This window comes from Candoia aspera, chromosome 1 (genome assembly GCF_035149785.1).
Source record: "Candoia aspera isolate rCanAsp1 chromosome 1, rCanAsp1.hap2, whole genome shotgun sequence".
In the NCBI taxonomy this organism is placed as follows: domain Eukaryota; kingdom Metazoa; phylum Chordata; class Lepidosauria; order Squamata; family Boidae; genus Candoia; species Candoia aspera.
Genome location: NC_086153.1, coordinates 330,222,706 through 330,243,051, shown reverse-complemented (window position 1 = coordinate 330,243,051; position 20,346 = coordinate 330,222,706). Strand labels below are relative to the sequence as shown.

The 20,346-nt window shown below is 41.0% G+C and overlaps 2 protein-coding genes across 5 annotated transcripts in view; one reads left to right on the top strand and one right to left on the bottom strand.

The window, feature by feature from the left end:
- ARRDC2 (arrestin domain containing 2) overlaps positions 1-20,346 on the bottom strand; it is a 463,191-nt gene that overhangs the window by 304,352 nt on the left and 138,493 nt on the right. The gene's annotated exons all lie outside the window — the stretch shown is intronic.
- The window catches only part of ARHGEF18 (Rho/Rac guanine nucleotide exchange factor 18), a 70,175-nt gene that overhangs the window by 24,243 nt on the left and 25,586 nt on the right, over positions 1-20,346 (top strand). For 3 of the 4 annotated variants that reach the window (XM_063290653.1, XM_063290654.1, XM_063290652.1), the window contains exons 7-11: positions 9-53; positions 555-635; positions 2,542-2,647; positions 3,013-3,169; positions 19,236-19,303. In XM_063290653.1, coding sequence (XP_063146723.1) covers positions 9-53; positions 555-635; positions 2,542-2,647; positions 3,013-3,169; positions 19,236-19,303 — 457 coding nt within the window. Of the gene's footprint in view, positions 1-8; positions 54-554; positions 636-2,541; positions 2,648-3,012; positions 3,170-8,605; positions 8,625-19,235; positions 19,304-20,346 lie in introns of those variants that run through there. The other variant, XM_063290656.1, reaches the window with a different exon arrangement.

Genomic DNA, 20,346 nt, shown 5'->3' with positions numbered 1-20,346 from the left:
TCTAACAGGCTAATGGTTCAGGAGGTGCTGAAGGAGCTGGCACAGTATCATGGGTACGTGTTGGCCATCGTCATGCCAAAGTGGCATCTATTATCCCTTTCTCTAGATAACTATTGCCTGGTTTGTCCAGTGGTTCCTGTAGGTGATGGTATTCTGCTGGAAAAACATTCAAGAAATCTTAATAGAGAGGGTTCAGCAAAAATAGGCTATTCTGGAAAGATCTTTTTAGCAACACCATATTTGGCTATGTATCCTTCTTATTTCCAAACCTTAGGCTGGAGGACTGGTATTTAAAAGTTTACAGATGCAAGGCAATACACTATAGCATTTTACCTGTTCTTCCTTTTAAAAATGATTTAGAAGTATTCATATCACCCAAGTGTCATTGTATCATGGCATTAAGTAATACAGTAGTAGAAAAGTGGTAGTGGTTCCTATGCTATTGGATATCCTTACTATTTAGATCAGCAGTTTGCTGCATCGTGTAGTTTATATTGTCCTTAACTTTTGGGGCTGCCTTTAATGCCTTTCTTCTTACTGTGTCTCCTTGCCAGTGCTAAGCAGGTGCTGTGCACACCTGAAGGTAAAAGTGAAGCCCAGCAAAACCTGACCTGGTTTGAATTCCTGTCTAATGAGTAAGTGACCTCTGTATTTATGTACATAATATTAGATTTTTGTTTCCAACTCTGCTATGATACAACAGGAATGAGGAGTAGTACTGAACATACGATGACAGTGCTCATGGAGATATGGGATCAGTTCTGTACCTTTGCGTTTCTTTGGTGTGATGGTTAAGGAGCTTTGGAGCCAGTTTAGTTTAGTGGTTGAAGTGCTGAACTAGAAACCAGGAGACTGTTCTAGTTCTTCCACAGGCATGAAAGCTGGCTGGGTGACTTTGGGTCGGTTTTTCTCTCAGCCCAACTCTGCTCACAGGATTTATCTATTAATTATTAAACTTGTATGCCGCCTGACTCCCAACGACTCTGGGCGGCTCACAACAATCAAAGCAAAGACATTACAATAAAACCAATTAAAAGGAAGAAAAAAAAAGATTACGGTTTCTTAGTAAGCATCCTAATCCAGCATCCAGCTGAATTAAATCTCTAGGTAAAGGAATTGCCTACTCCTAGTGGGACCTCTTTATTTGTTTGTTTGTTTTTCAAATTTCTATTACCGCCCATCTCTCCCAAAAGGGGGGGAGTTTTAATAAACTCTTAATAAACATGCTAAAGCTTTCCTGGAGATACTGCGGCTAGTTATTTAGAGAAAACTATACTGTGCTTCTCATAATGCTGTGGTCAGGATGTGACTGATAAATGTGACGCTAGCCAAAGTTTCCGTCACAGCTTCTGGAAGTTGATGATGTACTGCATGTCACTCATGCCTAGTCCCCTCATGGCTTGACTTGTCCAGAATGCAACAGAATGTGCAGTTACAAGTATGCCTTGGCATGCCCATGTGACACTTCTGCACCAACAGCTGCACTGGTTGCCACTTATCTCCCAGGTGTGATTCAAGGTGCTGGTTATGTCAGCCCTCCAAGGTAGACGAAACTTGAAAACCAAAGACACGCAAGCTAATACTACTTTTATTTACATTTCTGCTCAGATTCAGATTTCTTTTATCTGACCATTGTCTTGGTTGCAGCTCTTCCTCCTGTTCCTCAAGGTTATTCCTTCTGCCCATTACAGGTTATCACCTATAAAGCTCTACATGGCATGGGGCCTGGTATCTGAGGGACCCCCTATCTCTAGTGCTATCTGCTTGGCTGATACAAGCTGACAGGGTTGGTGTGCTCTGGGTTCTTTTGATTAAGCAGTGTCATCCATCAGAACCCAGGAAGTGCACCTTCTTTGCTGCACCACCTGCCCTCTAGCCTAAGGCTCCCACTCTGGTTGTGCTCCAGAGGGCCTTAAAGACTGTCCTCCCAGGCCTTGGGCTAAGGTAGCTGGAGCTCCCCCAATGGGTAGTTTATGTTCTGTGTAGTCTGCCAGATTTGCCATCCTGTTCTTTTCATTCTTTTCTAGTCTGGCTCTTCTTTTGCATGGTTTTGTTTTACACACATCCACACCCACACAGTATATATAGGACTGTGAGCCACCAGAGTTGCTCTGGAGTCAGATGGTGCCAAATCTAATAAAATACATACATACATACATACATACATACAAATTGTATTCAATTAACCTCGGAGTCCTTTTATTTGTGACATCTTACCTTTAGAAAACCATTCCAATGGAGCTCTGCCGGTTGCCCACATTATGGTTTTGGCACCAAGTAAAGACCTTATTTTCCAAGGCCTTTTTTAGATGTTTTAATTTTAGACTGGGTGGATTTAGCTCTCTCTTATTTACTAATTTGCTTTTATCTGCCTGTCATTTCTATTGGTTGAAATATAGTGTATTTATATTCTGTTAACAGTTTTGGAAGCTGTTTGAACTGAGGGCATGGAAATTAAATCAGCTAAAATAAATTTCCTCTACTTAAACTCCTTCCTTCCCTTCCCTTCCCTTCCCTTCCTTCCCTACTTACCTACAACAGGAGTGAAGAGAGTCCAAGGAATGACAAAACTGAGAAGGGCACTAAGGTGAAACGCCGGCTGAGCAATCTGCGCAACCGTGTCACTGGCTCATGGCAAAAGGAGAAGGTGAGAGGGTTGCGTATAAATCACTTGACTGAATCAAACATACGGTTTTATATCAGAGGTTTATAAACAAGGTGTCATGAGAAAGAAGAATTAACAGGAATTATGCCTCAATGGTAGAGCACACATTTTACTTACAGAATGTCTCAGATTCAATCCCTAATTTGCATTAGAACAAGCAAGTAAAAGTCACAGGAAAATCTTCTCTCTGCTGACACCCTAGAGAGATCAAAGGGAAAAATACAAATATTCTAAAACAAGTAAAATAGCTTTTCAAGAACCAAACTGAAAAAGGAATATGTGAATGGACTTCTGATGGTAGATTGTTGTACAAGATCTTGACATTATGGCATTTTCTATTCTTTTAGGGTAAGAATAAAGATCGGGAGAAGGAAGCTCTGGAGGCAAAGGAACGAACACAGGCATTGCATGGGCATGAACTAGCACTAGGCGTCTTCTCTAATGGCACCTGTTGCTCTCTCTGTGGCAAAATCCTGCTGAACAAAACAGGGCTACAATGCTTGAGTGAGTAGCTAACTCCTGGGTCACAATGTGAGGGTCATCCATCTTTGCCTATCTCCTGGCTAGCTTGGTTTTACATCCCCTACTAACAGAATGTATGGGTTCTGCTTTCTTCCTCCTCCACTCCACTGCCTCAGGTGCCATCCCATCTCTGTACTTAGGGTGGCCACCTTCTATTCTGCCAAGATTGCTCTGTACTGAAACTGCTTTTAGTATGCAGTTTTTGCTTATGTGCATGCATATACTTTGTTCACCTGTAGGAAAACTTGTACGGTACCCACTAAATTTTAGCCTATTGACTCAGTTTTGGTATACTGTGCTAAATGCCTTTTCTATCCATATCACTGAACACTTCCAGAATGGCTGATCTGATACTCATCCTGTAATCACTGATTGTTTAAATACAATTTTTCTACCCTGCAGGCAAAACAGTAACAACTAGTAAAACTTTCTGAATTTATTTTAAATAATATGCTAGTCAGCTACAATAATATATTTCCTTTTAATTTTGCTGTTTTTTGTTTAGACTACAAATAATTACCAAAGCATGCATGCAAGAGAATTAAAAGATAATAATTACATGCGAAATTGAATGCAAATCCGATCTTGAAAAATACTGTCTGCATGAAAATCAGACTTTGCAATATCATTACCCATGATTAATAAAAATAATAAAACATTAATATGGTAACCGTGAGGCAGTATACCACATAGGTGATTAGAATACTCCATTTCAATTCTCTTAGTGAATTACAATAGTTACAACAATGGTATAATTGCCCCAATTACATGAAGCAACAGAAACAACGAAGAGTCATCTTAAAGATTATCAAATTTTGATGGAAATTGTGTTCCTATTATTAGACAAGCATACTGTCATCTTCAGTTAGGCAAGGTAAGTAAATAATGAGGTCAGTTGGACATGCAGTACAAAAAACACAATTTGATCTTTATAATTTAAACAAGGGGCAGTAAAGTAACAACCAATTTGCAGATAACAGTCCTACTAATCTAATTTTAAGATATGAAGGGATTTTGAGAGAATAAGGAGGGGCTAATTACTGGCTTCCCCTATTAGCAACTAGTCTCTGTCTCCTGTTTATTTACACATTACTTGTTTTACTTTTTAAAGTACTACTCCTTATATTACTTCAAGTTTCTTCCTTTCAGGCCTTGGCTGTCAGACCCCATAGAGCCATTAAGCCCTTTGCCTGCCCTCTTGGGCCAGTTGTATGTCATGCTGTGCTCCCTGAAAATCTGATGTGATATCAACTGGAGAGCAAAAAATATAAAAGGGGAAATTAAGCCATATGTACATTTATTTCGTTATGTCTTCACTACAGATAAAACCCCACCGCAAAATTTATTTATTTATTTATTTATTTATCTAATTTATCCCCGCCCATCTCCTCCCGTTGGAGGCCTCTGGGCGGTTTACAACAAATGATTAAAACCCTCAGAATAATAAAATACAATAAAAATACTATAAATAGAAATAAAAATAAATAAAAGAATAAAATAGCTTTTCTCTCCTAAAAGTTGTTGTTGTATATTCATTCAGTCGCTTCCGACTCTTCGTGACTTCATGGACCAGCCCACGCCAGAGCTTCCTGTCGGTCGTCAACACCCCCAGCTCCCCCAGGGACGAGTCCGTCACCTCTAGAATATCATCCATCCACCTTGCCCTTAGTCGGCCCCTCTTCCTTTTGCCCTCCACTCTCCCTAGCATCAGCATCTTCTCCAGGGTGTCCTGTCTTCTCATTATGTGGCCAAAGTACTTCAGTTTTGCCTTTAATATCGTTCCCTCAAGTGAGCAGTCTGGCTTTATTTCCTGGAGGATGGACTGGTTTGATCTTCTTGCAGTCCAAGGCACTCTCAGAAGTTTCCTCCAACACCACAGCTCCAAAGCATCGATCTTCCTTCTCTCAGCCTTCCTTATGGTCCAGCTCTCGGAGCCATATGTTACTACGGGGAACACCATTGCTTTAACTATGCGGACCTTTGTTGTCAGTGTGATGTCTCTGCTCTTAACTATTTTATCGAGATTTGTCATTGCTCTTCTCCCAAGGATTAAGCGTCTTCTGATTTCCTGATTGCAGTCGGCATCTGCAGTAATCTTCGCACCTAGAAATACAAAGTCTTTCACTGCTTCTACATTTTCTCCCTCTATTTGCCAGTTATCAATCAAGCTGGTTGCCATAATCTTGGTTTTTTTGAGGTTTAGCTGCAAGCCAGCTTTTGCACTTTCTTCTTTCACCTTCATCATAAGGCTCCTCAGTTCCTCTTCGCTTTCAGCCATCAAAGTGGTATCATCTGCATATCTGAGATTGTTAATGTTTCTTCCAGCGATTTTAACTCCAGCCTTGGATTCCTCAAGCCCAGCATGTCGCATGATGTGTTCTGCGTACAAGTTGAATAGGTAGGGTGAGAGTATACAGCCCTGCCGTACTCCTTTCCCAATCTTAAACCAGTCCCTTGTTCCGTGGTCTGTTCTTACTGTTGCTACTTGGTCGTTATACAGATTCTTCAGGAGGCATACAAGATGACTTGGTATCCCCATACCACTAAGAACTTGCCACAATTTGTTATGGTCCACACAGTCAAAGGCTTTAGAATAGTCAATAAAACAGAAATAGATGTTTTTCTGAAACTCCCTGGCTTTTTCCATTATCCAGCAGATATTGGCAATTTGGTCCCTGGTTCCTCTGCTTTTCTAAACCCAGCTTGTACATCTGGCAATTCTCGCTCCATGAACTGCTGAAGTCTACCTTGCAAGATCTTGAGCATTACCTTACTGGCATGTGAAATGAGTGCCACTGTTTGATAGTTTGAACATTCTTTAGTGTTTCCCTTTTTTGGTATGGGGATATAAGTTGATTTTTTCCAGTCTGATGGCCATTCTTGTTTTTCAAATTTGCTGGCATATAGCATGGATTACCTTGACAGCATCATCTTGCAAGGTTTTGAACAGTTCAGCTGGGATGCCGTCGTCTCCTGCTGCCTTGTTATTAGCAATGCTTCTTAAGGCCCATTCAACCTCATTCTTCAGGATGTCTGGCTCTAGCTCACTGACCACACCGTCAAAGCTATCCCCGATATTGTTATCCTTCCTATACAGGTCTTCTGTATATTCTTGCCACCTTTTCTTGATCTCTTCTTCTTCTGTTAGGTCCTTGCCATCTTTGTTTTTGATCATACCCATTTTTGCCTGGAATTTACCTCTGATGTTTCTAATTTTCTGGAAGAGGTCTCTTGTCCTTCCTATTCTATTGTCTTCTTCCACTTCCGCGCATTGCTTGTTTAAAAATAATTCCTTATCTCTTCTGGCTAACCTCTGGAATTTTGCATTTAATTGGGCATATCTCCCCCTATCACTGTTGCCTTTTGCTTTCCTTCTTTCTTGGGCTACTTCTAGTGTCTCAGCAGACAGCCACTTTGCCTTCTTGGTTTTCTCTTTCTTTGGGATGTATTTTGTTGCCGCCTCCTGAACAATGTTGCGAACTTCTGTCCAGAGTTCTTCTGGGACCCTATCTACTAAGTCCAGTCCCTTAAATCAATTCTTCACCTCCACTGCATATTCCTTAGGAATATTAGTGAGCTCATATCTAGCTGATCTGTGGGTCTTCCCTAATCTCTTTAGTCTGATCCTCAATTGTGCAATAAGAAGTTCGTGATCGGAACTACAGTCAGCTCCAGGTCTTGTTTTTACCGACTGTATAGATGTCCGCCACCTTTGGCTGCAAAGGATGTAGTTAATCTGATTTCAGTGTTGTCCATCTGGTGAAGTCCATGTATAAAGCCGTCTCTTAGGTTGTTGGAAGAGAGTGTTTGTTATGCAGAGTGAGTTGTCTTGGCAAAATTCTAATCAGCCTATGTCCTGCTTGGTTTTGTTCTCCCAGGCCATGCTTACCTGTAATTCCAGGTGTCATTTGACTGCCCACCTTAGCATTCCAGTCTCCCATGATGAAAATAACATCTCTTTTAGGCGTGTTGTCCAGTAGGTGCTGCAGATCCTCATAGAACTGCTCTACTTCAGCTTCTTCAGCATCTGTGGTTGGGGCGTATATTTGGATCACTGTGATGTTAGATGGCTTGCCCTGAATTCCAATTGAGATCATTCTATCGCTTTTTGGATTGTATCCAAGTACTGCTTTAGCCACTTGACTATTAATTATGAAGGCTACTCCATTTCTTCTGTGGTCCTCTTGTCCACAGTAGTAGATCTGGTGGTCATTTGATGTGAAGTGGCCCATTCCAGTCCAATTCAGGTCACTGATGCCCAAAATGTCTATCTTTAATCTTGACATCTCACCAATAACCCCATCCAATTTGCCCTGGCTCATAGATCTTATGTTCCAGGTTCCAATGGTGTGTTGATCCTTAGAACATCGGATTCGCCGTTCACCACCAGCACCGTTGGCCGCTAGCCGTCCTTTTGGCTTTGAGCTAGCTGCGTCATCACGTCTGGGGCTAGTTGAACTCATCCTCTGTTTCTCCCCAGTAGCATTTTGACCATCTTCCGACCTGGGGGTCTCATCTTCCGATGGTATACCGACATATCTCTGGTTGTACTGATCCATTTAGTTTTCACGGCAAGAATACTGGGGTGGGTTGCCATTACCTTCCCCAGGGATCGCATTTAGTCTGACCTCTCTGTCATGACCTTCCCGTCTTGGGTGGCCCTTCACGGTTTAGCTCATGGCATCATTGAGGTGCTCAAGCTCCAGCACAAGGTAATGATCCTTTGCTCCTAAAAGTACCCAACTTAAGACACTAATGTCAGGTGGAACATTAAAATCCTATTGTGACAATAAATGTTTAGTCATTTAATGATAAATTATATTTGGTATTACAATTTCAGCCTCAATAGGGAAAAACCACAAGACCAGGCAGACGCGGTTACCAGGGCAACTAGCTTTTAGGCGAGACAGGGAGAGAATCAATATCTCGCGAGGCCTTGAAGCTGTAAAGCTTGCTGTGAGGTTCGCCTGAGGGGGTAGGCTGGGAATTAAGCCAGAAGGCGGGGAGTTTAAAAAGGCTCAGATCGTTTTAGGAAGCCTCGCTTGAGATCTCGCGAGAATGTTTATGCTGAGGCGGAGCCAGCAGGTAACTACATCGCGGGTATTCGCGTTCCCACCCCGCCTGGGACGTCCCTAAGACTGTCCTTGTTCTCCCTTTCCAGTACTCCCTCCTTGCCCTCACTTGCCCCTCGAAGGCCGGGGTTTGAGGGCGCTACGCTTGAGCTGAGAATTGGAATCCCGTGGGCTTTAGCAGGTCTCGCGATATGCTTGGCTGATGGGGCGGGGCCAAAGAGGAAGAGTCTCAGTGAGGAGGCGAGGTCGGGGTGGGCCTCTTTGGGGACAGGAGAAAGACTTGCACATCTGTCGCTGAGAACAACAGTCTTGCAGGGTAGGCTGGTCCAGAGAGAAGCGCGAGGCGTCATTTGATGACGTCAGAGGTCAGTATTAGCCACACTGATCCCAACCATTTGTCCGGGTGGAGGGAGGTTTCTCCCCGAGACCTTGGGGACCTGACGCTTCTGCGTATCTGGCCATGTATATGATTTTCGCTTTCCTTTCAAGTTTCTAATCTTCGTGGATCTAATACCACGAGAACTCGCGTTGCTTTCCGTTTTTTCTTTATGAAAATAATGGAGTTGTTGCGTGCATACATGGTGTGGTAGATTGATAAGCAGGTTGTCATACAGAAGAATTTCTGCATGGCCAGCAATGGTTGCTGGACCTCCTTTTTGAAAACAATTTCTTGAGCTATGAAGGATAGACTACACCAAGAGGTTGTATTTTCTGCAGGTAGACTGCATGTAGTTTCTACAGGTAGACTGGCATCTCCACTTTAAAGAATCTCAGGTATTAGAATTAATAAAGAATTCAGGAGAATCCCTTCCTGTTGCAGCATTAGAGAGAAATGGGTCCAATGGATCAGCAGTCTGATCTGATATAAAGTGCCTTTATATATTCCTTACAGGCAGCCATTGTTAAGTGATGGGGTACTTCTTTTTCATTCAGAATATCCAAGATATGACACCAGCATTTACCTTAAAAGATTTTGGGGTAAAAAAATTTAAATGAAATGATTTATACACACACAGAGAGAGAGATACATACAAATATGATTTGTGATGGCTCTGAGGGTTACTGGCAAGATACTGATCCCATGCTAACAATTTAAGGCTGTTAAATTCACTCTCTGGCTTCTATAACCAAATAACGCAGATGGCACTTTATCTTTATGGGAAGGGCCCTGTTTCATGGTTATGTTAACACCATGGCTTTTAGATCACTCGGCTGTATTTTCACTGTTTTATATCATGACTGTTTTTATTGTTAGCCACCCAGAGTCACTAGTTTGAGATGGGCGGCAATGTAAATTGAATAAAAATAAAAATCTTCCCGGAGAGCTAATGTAGTCAGAATGCACAGTGGGACTGATGGACCAACAGTCTGATTCAGCATAGGGAAGATTCATGTATTTAAGAGAACAGTCACATTCAGTCACCCTGCATCTCCAGTTAAACAACAAAAAGGATTGGGCAGTAGTGTTTTATAATAGATGAAAATTACAGGTTGTTGTATCAGCCTCTTAAAAGAAAATCCAAGAGCATTAGCAGAACATTTTCCCCCTTATTATTACTGTCAATGAAAAGATCACAGCATGAGCTAATTCTTAAAAGTCTGTTAAAATGCTTCTTCATTCTAATAGATGGCTGGATGCTATGGAAAAGAAATCACTATAGATGTGGGATTTTAGAGAAAGGTAGCTGTTTTGGGCCAAGATTAAATGCTCTCCCTTTCAAGGATTTGTTGACTACCATTTTTAACGACCTCTTACATTGGCTTTAGTGGCTTTTTAAATGTTTTATTATAATTTTTATAAGTGTTCAATTTTGATTGCTCATACATTGCCATGATGGTTTTGGCAGAAGGGCAGTATTAAAATGGTCACAATTATAAAGAACTGAAAAAGAAAAGTTGTGTTGTTATTAGTAGACATTAGTAGATAAACCAGCAATTCTGTCCTGCTGTTAAATAGAATGGTGGGTGTGAGTGGATATGTGGCTGTTAGAGCAGTGCAAAGTTGAACAGATTGCATAAATTCTCAGCCTGGGAGGAGACAGAAATAACCCACTGAGAAAATCTTCAAAAGGTGCAGAAACATCTATGGCCTGAACATTCATAGATCTTCTGCCCGAGACCTTCACTTTGAAGCTGTCCTATTATATTCTATGCATATACGAAGCTAGTGGCAATTGGGTTCATACTTTTTGCATGGTTTTGATAGTCTCAGTGACACCTGAATACCCCAGGATATCTGCCAATCATCTGCCAACCTTGAAAACAGGCTTTCTGGTTTTTTTTTATGCTAATCATAATATTTGGAAGACCATGTAGAGGGGGAAAGAAGGAAGAAGCACTCCAAACCCTTATAAACCCCTGAACAGATGGCCTGCTTGTAGTTCTTTTGGGTTCTATTAAGGGAGGGAAAGGCTTTTCTGCTGCAAGTTCTAAGTTTGAGTCCCACCTGGCAGAAGTGCAGAAAAGATACTAACTTTTTGTTTGCCTAGCCTCTCCCTTTTCCCTACTCATTTCCCTCCATTTAAGGGGAAAGAGTGGAAGCTCTTGGAACTTAAACATATACAGCAAACATCACAGAGCAATTTCCTGAGCCCTCTGCCATAAGAACAGATGGGACTCGCATATCGTTTGTAAACCTTGAGATCAACTGATGTACAAGTCAGGGGAGAGGGCATGGCAGTATATGAAGACTCAGCTATGCCAATTAGCAGGAGCTGCTGCAATTACTGTGGGAAAAACAACCCTGTTATTTTAATTCAGGTTTGAATTAGACGGGGATAAAAGATAAGAAATATATTACATTAAAAGTAAATAAATATTGCTGCCATGTTTTCCCTTTTATCCCCCAATCTACTTCTCTCACAACAGAAGTCATACATAGGGTCACCATGAGTTATAAACGACTCGATGGCAACTAACAACAACCCTCCCTTTCGGTCTGCCCTCTTACCCTCTATAGCAGTGTTTCTCAACCTTGGTGACTTTAAGATGTGTGGACTTCAACTCCCAGAATTCCCCAGCCAGCCATGCTGGCTGGGGAATTCTGGGGATTGAAGACCACACATCTTAAAGTCACCAAGGTTGAGAAATACTGCTCTATAGCAATGGTGTGGAAGCTCAAACTCCATTCAGCTCTTTTGAGATCAGCCAGATTTTCAGCAGTCTGCCTGCACAAATTACAGAAATGTATCCCTATCCTTACTTCCAAAAAAGAACTCATTCAGCAAAGTCAAGGCCAGTATTAAACAGAAATGTGTGGATTGTTAAAATAAAAGATCTGTGGGATTTTCTGGACTATGATCCAGCAGACATGCAGGTACAATGTCTCTCATAGCAGGAGCTCTCTGGTAAGAACACCTTCATTTATTGTGTGATTGGCTTGTCTGGTTGTCAGTTTCATGGAGTACTAGCTAGGATTATCTTGATTGCTCCTTTTATGGGGATAGACCTTTGGAGCTTGCATGATATTGGGTGTGGAATAGTCCAAAACCTGCAGGAAAACAGCCTGTGGAGAACAGGAGAGAGAGAGAGAGAAATGTGAAGTCATCAGTAGCGATAGTTTACAATTCCTAAACTTAGATGCATAGTAAATGTTTGTGAAAGTGAGAAAGAAGAGAGAGTGAAATGAAAGAAGACTTCTGCCTCTATATGCTGGTTTCATGAAGATTTTCTGCAGGTTTTGGCACCACGGACTAGGTTAATTATTAAGGCATTTCTTCCACTGGAATTGCGTTGTGCAGTAGTTGGTAACTGCTCAGTGTATCTGAATTATAGTTCTGCAAAATAGTATCTCGTTAGCAGGGGCAGTGTTTAGAGCATATGAACTGCCTTTTACCAATACTAGAGAGCATGCCTGGGTGAAGAATGAATGCTTCTCCTGTACTGCTGGGGGAAAAGAGTTGTGTAGCTGCATCATTCAGACAGGCATGATATTCTCACAAGCTGTAGGAAAACATGGAATTGATCCTAGCAATTCCATTGTACAGCAAATGTTTCCCTCCCCTCTTGTTTGGGGTTGCTGTTTCCTGGTTTCCCCAATTTCATCTTGGGTGAAAAGGCAAGCTATTTTCAGTTCTAGGCAGCAGCATCTTAGTAATGTACGCAAGTATGTTGTGGAAAGCATTTGGTTTTTCATAAAGTGGTCCTATTTTGTGGATGTTGTACCTTTCTCTTGTTTTCCATCATTAAAATTTCTATGTGTGAGTTCTAAATGCGGATGAAAAGGCTTCAGGAGTCAATAAAGGGAGACTGCATCTTTAATAGTTGTCTGTAGCTTCCATGCCAAATTGCATCTCTTGAATTTTCTAGTGGACAATGTTCTTTTTTGCACCTTGCTATCTTCTTCCAGAGAGAGGGCGGGGGGGGAGAGAGAATCCCATGCTGAGTACATTGTCATTTGAACTATGGTCTTCTTGCACAAGGTTTAAATTATGGTGGTGATTGCACTCTGTCTTCGGATCCTGAGCTGTGTTACACAGTATGCTCTCTCTTGATTATGGCTGTCTCTAATTTTTCCTTCCTTCAGTTTTTATTATGATAAGGCATTCCTTGAATCAGGATCACTGTTGACGGCTGTGGGCTTCCATTATATTTGTTGCCCGTCAGCTTCTGGAATTAAACTGTAGTACTGTATCCTTAATTAGGTAAGGTCCTAACCTAGCTAAGGTGCTTAGTACAAAGGTCAAATTGCTGAAAAGTCCCAGCAAAAGAGAAACAGTGAAATGATTATTAGCGTGTAATTAATCAGTTGGCTGGTTGCCTTGAACACGAATCAATTCCAACTAGAGAGAGTGTGCGTGCTATTTTAGCATTAGGCCATCAGATTTGATTTAGACAAATCAGGTGAGTAAGCAGGTATACATTTTTCTTGTGGAGCTGTAATTTGTTGTGGATTTATTTTGCAAGATGAGTCATACTGGGCATCTTAAAGATGGGTTTTGTAAGAAGTCTGGGAAACTTTTCCTGTGAAGGCAATAATAATCAAGGTGTTAAAACAGGAATGTTGAATTGGTGTGAAGGGAGATATTTTGAAAATTGTCACTGGGCAGTATGTGGTAAGATAGGTTTAGAGTTTGCTACGGAGGGGTGCCCCGAAGCAAGCTCATCTTCCAAGTGAATGTGGTATGGTGGTCACAGTACTGGGTTAGGACTGGGGAGATCTGGGTTCACATCCATCTTCAGCTGTTGAAACTCTTGGTGACTTTGGGCCACTCTTTCAACCATCATATGTCATAGGTTTGCTGTTGTGGCATTAGAGTGAAAAGAGATCCTAGTGTAAGCTGCTTGGAGCTTTCAGATATAAATGTAATGAACAAATAATTGAATTTTCCTCCTCTGCTCTCAGGCTTCCCGTAGGAGTAGATGAGGAGTTGTGCACTGGGTCAGAACATTCAAATCCAGTTGCTTGTGACTGACTCATTCAGCCACAAATGTTGCGTAGGAAGCTGTGCCACAACTAGACCAGCCTTTGGGCTTTGACTTTTGGTTCACCTGGAAGTGGAGCCATTTGCCCTGGCACACCCTGTCTTTTCCAGCTTGCCTTTCAGGCAGAGAAGTTTTCGTGCCTGTTAATCTCACTTTATAAACATGCCCTCCCATTGTTTGTACAGCAGGAATTAGATAGATACCAGGGAAAGCCTATGTAGAAAAGCTCTCTGAGAAACCCATGCTTGTGTAATGAGCCCAAGGCTGCTCTTTAAGAAGGTTGAGTTAGAAAGGCTATGCAAGCATGAAGTAGTCCAATTAGAAGAATCCATTTCTTACCTCACTTTCCTCCCACTTAAAAAAACAGGATTAGTGTATGCCAGGTGGAATAGGAAAGAGATTCCTAAAAGTCTGTTTGATGTCTCTGGTGCCTGGTGTTTCTCAAACTGAAAGCTTCTTAAAGAATTTTTGTCCTGCGTTGTCTTCTCTCTAGAAAGTAAGTTGTGTTTAGAGATGAAATGACTGGCAGCTGAAGAAAAAAATAGTTAATGGAGTGCACCTAGTAGCCAGGTTGAACTTTGAGAACTGGATCTATTTATAATTTATACGGACAGTTCTTTACTTATGAACTTTTGAGTTATGAACTTTTGCTGATATGAACAAACCTGTCTGCAACTCCAACCTAGAAGGTCCCAGAAGGCAGGAAAGGGTTCATTTACGGTGCATCTCATATATATGCTTGGCAGCACAGTTGCATATTGTTTTTTTACTTGGTTGGACCTGTGAACAGAATGGACTTACGAACAACTTCTTGGTACGTAACCTGTTCGTAAGTAGAGGACTGTCTGTAATCTAAATTTCTAGGCCCACTTGTCAACGATTCTGGGTGGCTTACAAGGATTAAAAAGAGAAAAACAATACTCTAGTACATTAAATGCACAAATAAAAGATGGTCATGCCAGAGGGAGAAAAATGTACTGGCATCTGCACCGCACACATTCAGAAATGTCAACCTTGCACCTGTATATTTTCCAAGTGCAGGCAGATTTTAATGTTTGTCATGCAGGTGTAACTTTGGGATTCCTCAATTTCTAGGTAAGGGATGGGAGAGAATGCATATGTGTTTTCTTTCTGGTTTCTTCACCCCCAAATTTCAGAATCCCATGTTCTGTAGAATTAAAATAATAAACAGAAGCTTGCTTTTACAGCCCAACAAATCCTGACTTCACAACTTTATTTGCTTAAAGATAGATGATAGACATGGATCATTCCTTCCATATTGCTCAGATCCTACTTCCAGTACTGTTCAGGGTAGCACCTTTTAAGAAAGATTTAATGAAACAAAAAGAGAGAGAAGGGCAATGAGGAAAATCAGGGAACTGGAAACTTAAGTCTTAGGAAGAGAGACTGAGAGAACTGTGCAAGTTTTGCCTTGAGGAAAAATAATTAAGGAAAGGTTATGATTGTATTTTTCAAGTATTTAAAGTGGTATATTTCAATCCTGGATGTGCCAGAAATGAAGTGCTGTACTCCTGAGGTGCTTTATAAAGCTTTAGAATTAAGGGAAGAATTGTCTTGTTTGCTTGTTCTTAATTAAATGTATTTAATATTTAAATCTCAGCAGTATCTGGCCCACATGTATCTGGGCTCGGATGCTATGCAGGGTCAGTACTTAGATAGGAGAATACCAGAGAATACTGGACATTAGATTAGATTAGATTAGAAACATGAAAAAAACATCCCAGAGGAAGACAATACCGCCCAGAGTTGCTCTCTGAGTAAGATGGGCTGGGAATAAATTTGATAAATAAATATCAAATCATTTTTGTACTCTTGCCAAGAAAACTGCACAAATGTATCATGTACCACCAGAAGTTGAATTTAATATTTTTAACCTTTAACATGTAAGACAGAGATTGTGATATGTTGCAATGTTGTAACATTTCTAATACAGCATATTTTGTGTTAGTGTACAGGTCCAGCTTGTACATAAAGATAAGAAGTTTGAGGAAGTAGGCTAGTGCTTGTTGCTGGTTCACTTTTGGCTTTTTTCTGCTAGCAGGAGTGGCCAAAGAAAACAAGAATTTTCTGTCCTTTTTTTTAAAAAAAGCATTGCTTCTGAACTGGGACTCTTGGTTTCTTCTACTAAGCCAGAATCATGAGCCAAAAACAAATCCTCACTTATAATTCTGGTATATTAAGAGAAGAACAAACCAAGTATCCTAATTTGAACATAATGCTAAACAAACAACAAATGTGTATGTGCTTATTTCCTTAATCCTTGGTTAAGGAAGTTTGGTTGGATGTAGTACGATAAGTGTTTTTAAAATGTTGTATAGTTATGGGGTTCTTTTTAAGAGATGTAAACATGTGTCCCTTTAGAAATCTAATATCGTTTTTTTCCAGTTTCTGTTGATAAAGGGAGATATCCTGAAATATATTTGGAGTAATATGCTGGTCCCAGTGGTCTGTTTTTTTGTCTTGAGTTGGTTTTCTTACAGGGAAACGTTTCCAACATGAGCGTATTCAGTCCAGTACACCATGTCTGAAGTGGTAGAGTCTAGTAATGGGCTTTCAGGTGCTTTTCCCATGTACTAGAATAAACCTGGACCAGTTTCAGGCATGTTTGTCTTTTTTTTTTTCCTAGCAGTTTGGACATGTATGATATAGACCAGTGTTTCTCAACCTTGGCAACTTTAAGACGTGTGGACTTCAACTCTCAGAATACCCTGGGTGGGGAATTCTGGAAGTTGAAGTCCACACGTCTTAAAGTTGCCAAGGTTGAGAAACACTGATATCTACTCTGCCTTCAGCTCTTCAGGATCTGTGAAATTACCTCAGATGTTGGGACTTCAGTGGAAGGCTGGTTTCAGAATCCCAGTGGCTGCTGTGCAAATTTGCATTTGAAACTAATTCAGAAAACAGACAAAACAGAGGTTTGAGGCAAGACTGGTTGGTTTCTGCTTTTCAGCATTTCCACTTCCTAGATACTTCAAATACCTTTCAGGGTGAGATCATTCTAGTTATTTTTGTTCCTGTGTCTCATTCTGTACTTCTTTCAAGTCATTCTAGTGGCTGTTTGGGTCAGAAGAAGTGGGAGTTGAAGGTGAAGGTATTGGAAAGAAAAGTACAAGAACTTTTACTCTGGGAGACATTTGAAGATTTAGGTGCCTGGCAGCCCTTGAGACCTTGTGGTTCAGCTGCCATTGGGTCTTTCTGTCGCTGCTACAGCTCTTTACGGGACATCGTCAGTGTGCTCAGCGCTGTCCACAGTAGAAGAGAAAGGTCAGATACATATCTCAAAGGGCTTAAAGTCAATAATTTAACAAAGGGCAGATGGCAGGGAAGACTATGCCGTGGGTAAGTGGTATATGATAAAGCTGGATTTCAGCCAAGGAGAAGACAAAGCAAAATGGCTACTTTTGTGAAGAGATTTGAAGGAAGTAAGAAAGGTGGTGTCACAGAGGCTGTTCCAGGCAAATAAAACCTCTGTCCCTCCTGCAGGATTTGGGATGTCACCTACTAATTGCAATCGTTATTGAAATAAGGGGTGGAGTAGCAGCTTTACATACTGGTATTTCATGGGGGGAGGACATGAAGAGTTTTCATGGCTATAACCAGGTGTTGTCATTTACATTGTGCCCATGTTTGTAAATGTCTCTTTGCTTAATGTATTCTGTGGCAAGGAAAACTTTCCTCCAAGCAGAAGTCACAAAAAGCAGCTTTTCTTTTTTTCTTGTGCTGCCACAGAAATGGTGACCACAGCCAATCCTGCATGATACGGTTTTTCAGCAGGTCCTTTATGCTTTCCATTTGTTCAAATATGGCTCCAGAATTGGGGAGGCTCTGAGTTAGCAGAAAAGTTTGCTTCCTTGTGCTGCTGCAGCAACATAAGCAAACATTTCTGCTAACTCAGAGCTGAGTCTTAGGTTGTTAACTTCTTGGCCAGTTCAGCCTGTTCGTTGCAAGGACATGGTGTGCGGTTGTTGGAGTGTGAAAGGTCTCCATTTGTTGGGCTATATCTTGTGTGAATTATGTAATCTAGTTCAGTTTGCCTTGGAAACTGTAGCCTCTGAATTTGACGTCTATTGCAGGAGAGGGCGGTATTCAGCCAGTGTTTGGCAGCTCTGAGCAGAAACTAGCAAAGCAAAACCCAACTTTGACCGTGTTAAAGGCAGTGGTTACTAACAAGCCGTATACCTGGATCATTCTCTTTCCGTACGGATCTGTCTTGAACACAGAGGTTATGCTCATTTAAGGTGCTGAGGTTTAGTTAGAAACTTCTCAGTCTGTGGTCTGGAAAAGGCCTCTAGCTGCTCAGGAGACTGGGTATCTGTTGCCAGTTACAGCAGACAGCAGGGTTAGTATCGGGGTGTGATATTGTTCAGACAATGCATACACCAATTCAAGGGGGCCCTTTTCAGCCTTAGCACCTTCCAGCTCTGCTGCTGTTCCTCCCTGCTGATCCTTGATCAACATGAAAACTAGGAGAGGAGAGCCCACTTTACATCATACTCTTAACAGCCTACAAAATTTTCAGGGGATAGAACTTTGCTTTGTGGTAATTCCAGCTGCTTGTAGAGAATTAAAAAGAGGTGGTTTGAGTACCTCAGTGGGTGCTGAGGGAGGGGTGCAAGTGCACTGATGCCTGTACCCTCCCTATTGCTGACCCCTGCATTACACTGAGTGGCAGCTGCCAAGGTAAGCAGTCTTTTCCTTAATCTGCCTGGAGACTGAACTTGGCACCTTCTGCTTCTAAAACAGATGCTGTTCTGGGTAGCTAGGCCCACTGTCTTTCTTTTAATGTGCTTTGTTACTATGTGCAGCTTAGGGGTAAAGCACCAACTTTGCATGGAGAAGATCCTAGTTTTAGGCTCTGATATTTATTTATTCATCAAACTTTATTACCTCCCATCTGCCTCCAGTGAAAAGGATCACACTTACTTGTCCTAGATTTTGGAGAGTTGCAACTAGTTTGAATACATTTATAGCTGAAAGGACCAATGGTTTGAATTCAGTCTAGGACAGTTTCATGTGCTTAGAAGAGGGCTTTGATAGATAAGAATGTGTATGTGTGTTAAAAGAATCCTGTGGAACACCTCTACAGTGTAGTATCCTTGCTGTTGAAGGAGGGTTTGGGCTAATTGGTTAAAGGGAGGTCAGCTTTTCTAACAAGTTATTCCTGAATAGGGCTGTGCAAAGGCAAAAAGATCATTTGGGGCACACAGGGTGTTCATGTGACACCTCTCTGCAGCTCCCTAAAGCAGCTGCATCTTCCCTTGGGATTGCATGGTTACCCGACAGCTGAAACATGATTGTGGGAAAAGATGTCTGAGGAGTTGCTAACAAACGCAACATGCGTATTCAGAAGGGTAGTCCATGGTGATCTTTTTAGAACCATATTGGTTTGCGTGTGCCATGTTGGTGTAGTTTATGCAGGACTGTCGTTCTGTAGTCTTTCAAAGATACTGCTAACCTGAGGGTAACCACACATGAGTGCCAGTGTGCATATATGAGAAATGATCTCAATTTTCTCTTTCTTTCCTTATCAGATTGTGCAGTAAATGTTCACAAAAACTGCAAGAATCTTCTGCCTGAATGCAGCAGCAGCAGATCCAAGGTAGGCCACACAATGTTATGTGCACAAACTTTTTAATTTATTTATTTAATCATTTCTGCAGCCCTCTTAATTTCTTATAGCTCAAGGTGGGTTACAATACAGATAAAATTTAAACAAGCAGCCCAGATCTGTCATGCACATCAAAGTGTTTCATAATGTGAGGGCTGCTTTTTATGGTTCTGATACAAAAAGGTTCTGATACAGCTGTTCTGGGCTAGAACAGTTTGTATGAAAAGACATAATTGTTTATCTTCAAAGCTAGAGTACGGCATTATTTGTCCTACAGTTGTTGGAGTTGAAATGTCTGTAAATAGCAGTAGGTGTCTTGAAGAAATGAGCCAGTTGGTTTATTTTAGGTAAAGACAGACAATAATTATATTCCATTAATAGTGGGGTGGAGATAGAATTAATGGAAATGAGTTGATTTTATGAGTACTTCCTGAATCTTTCTAAAAGAAGCTTTAATTAACAGGATCAAAATAGGCTAATAGTTTGTCTTGCCCAGTACTGGTAGACTGTCTTTGAGTTTAATATTCATCTTACTATACATCTCTGCACTCTATTTTATCTTATACTATTTTATCTTACTTTTTATCCTTACTTTATCTTATCTTACTATATTTTATTTACTTTATCTCACCGTAGCCTATGTCTTCTCATTTTATTGTATCTTACTTTATTTCGTTTTATTGTATTTTACTGTGCCTGATGCCTATGCTTTGATATGATCAATTGACTAGTAATATCTTTTAAGTGGCTCAAGCAGAGAGGTTCCTTTTCCATCACTTGCTACCAAATTATTAGTGCTCCTTCCCAAATATGTACTGCCAATACTCCCTGAAGAAAATGTTGGAGAATATTATTGGTTGACCGATTGATACACAAAACAAAACTAGAATATTTATTTAAATCTTTTAAAATTGCCCTGTACTAGAGAATATTTCTTTTCCATTTAGTTAAAACTGGAGGGAGTGAGACTGTTGGTTGTTCCTGTTAATATGTTGCTGTAAACAGCCATTTAAACCTTGAAGCAGGATTGAGGA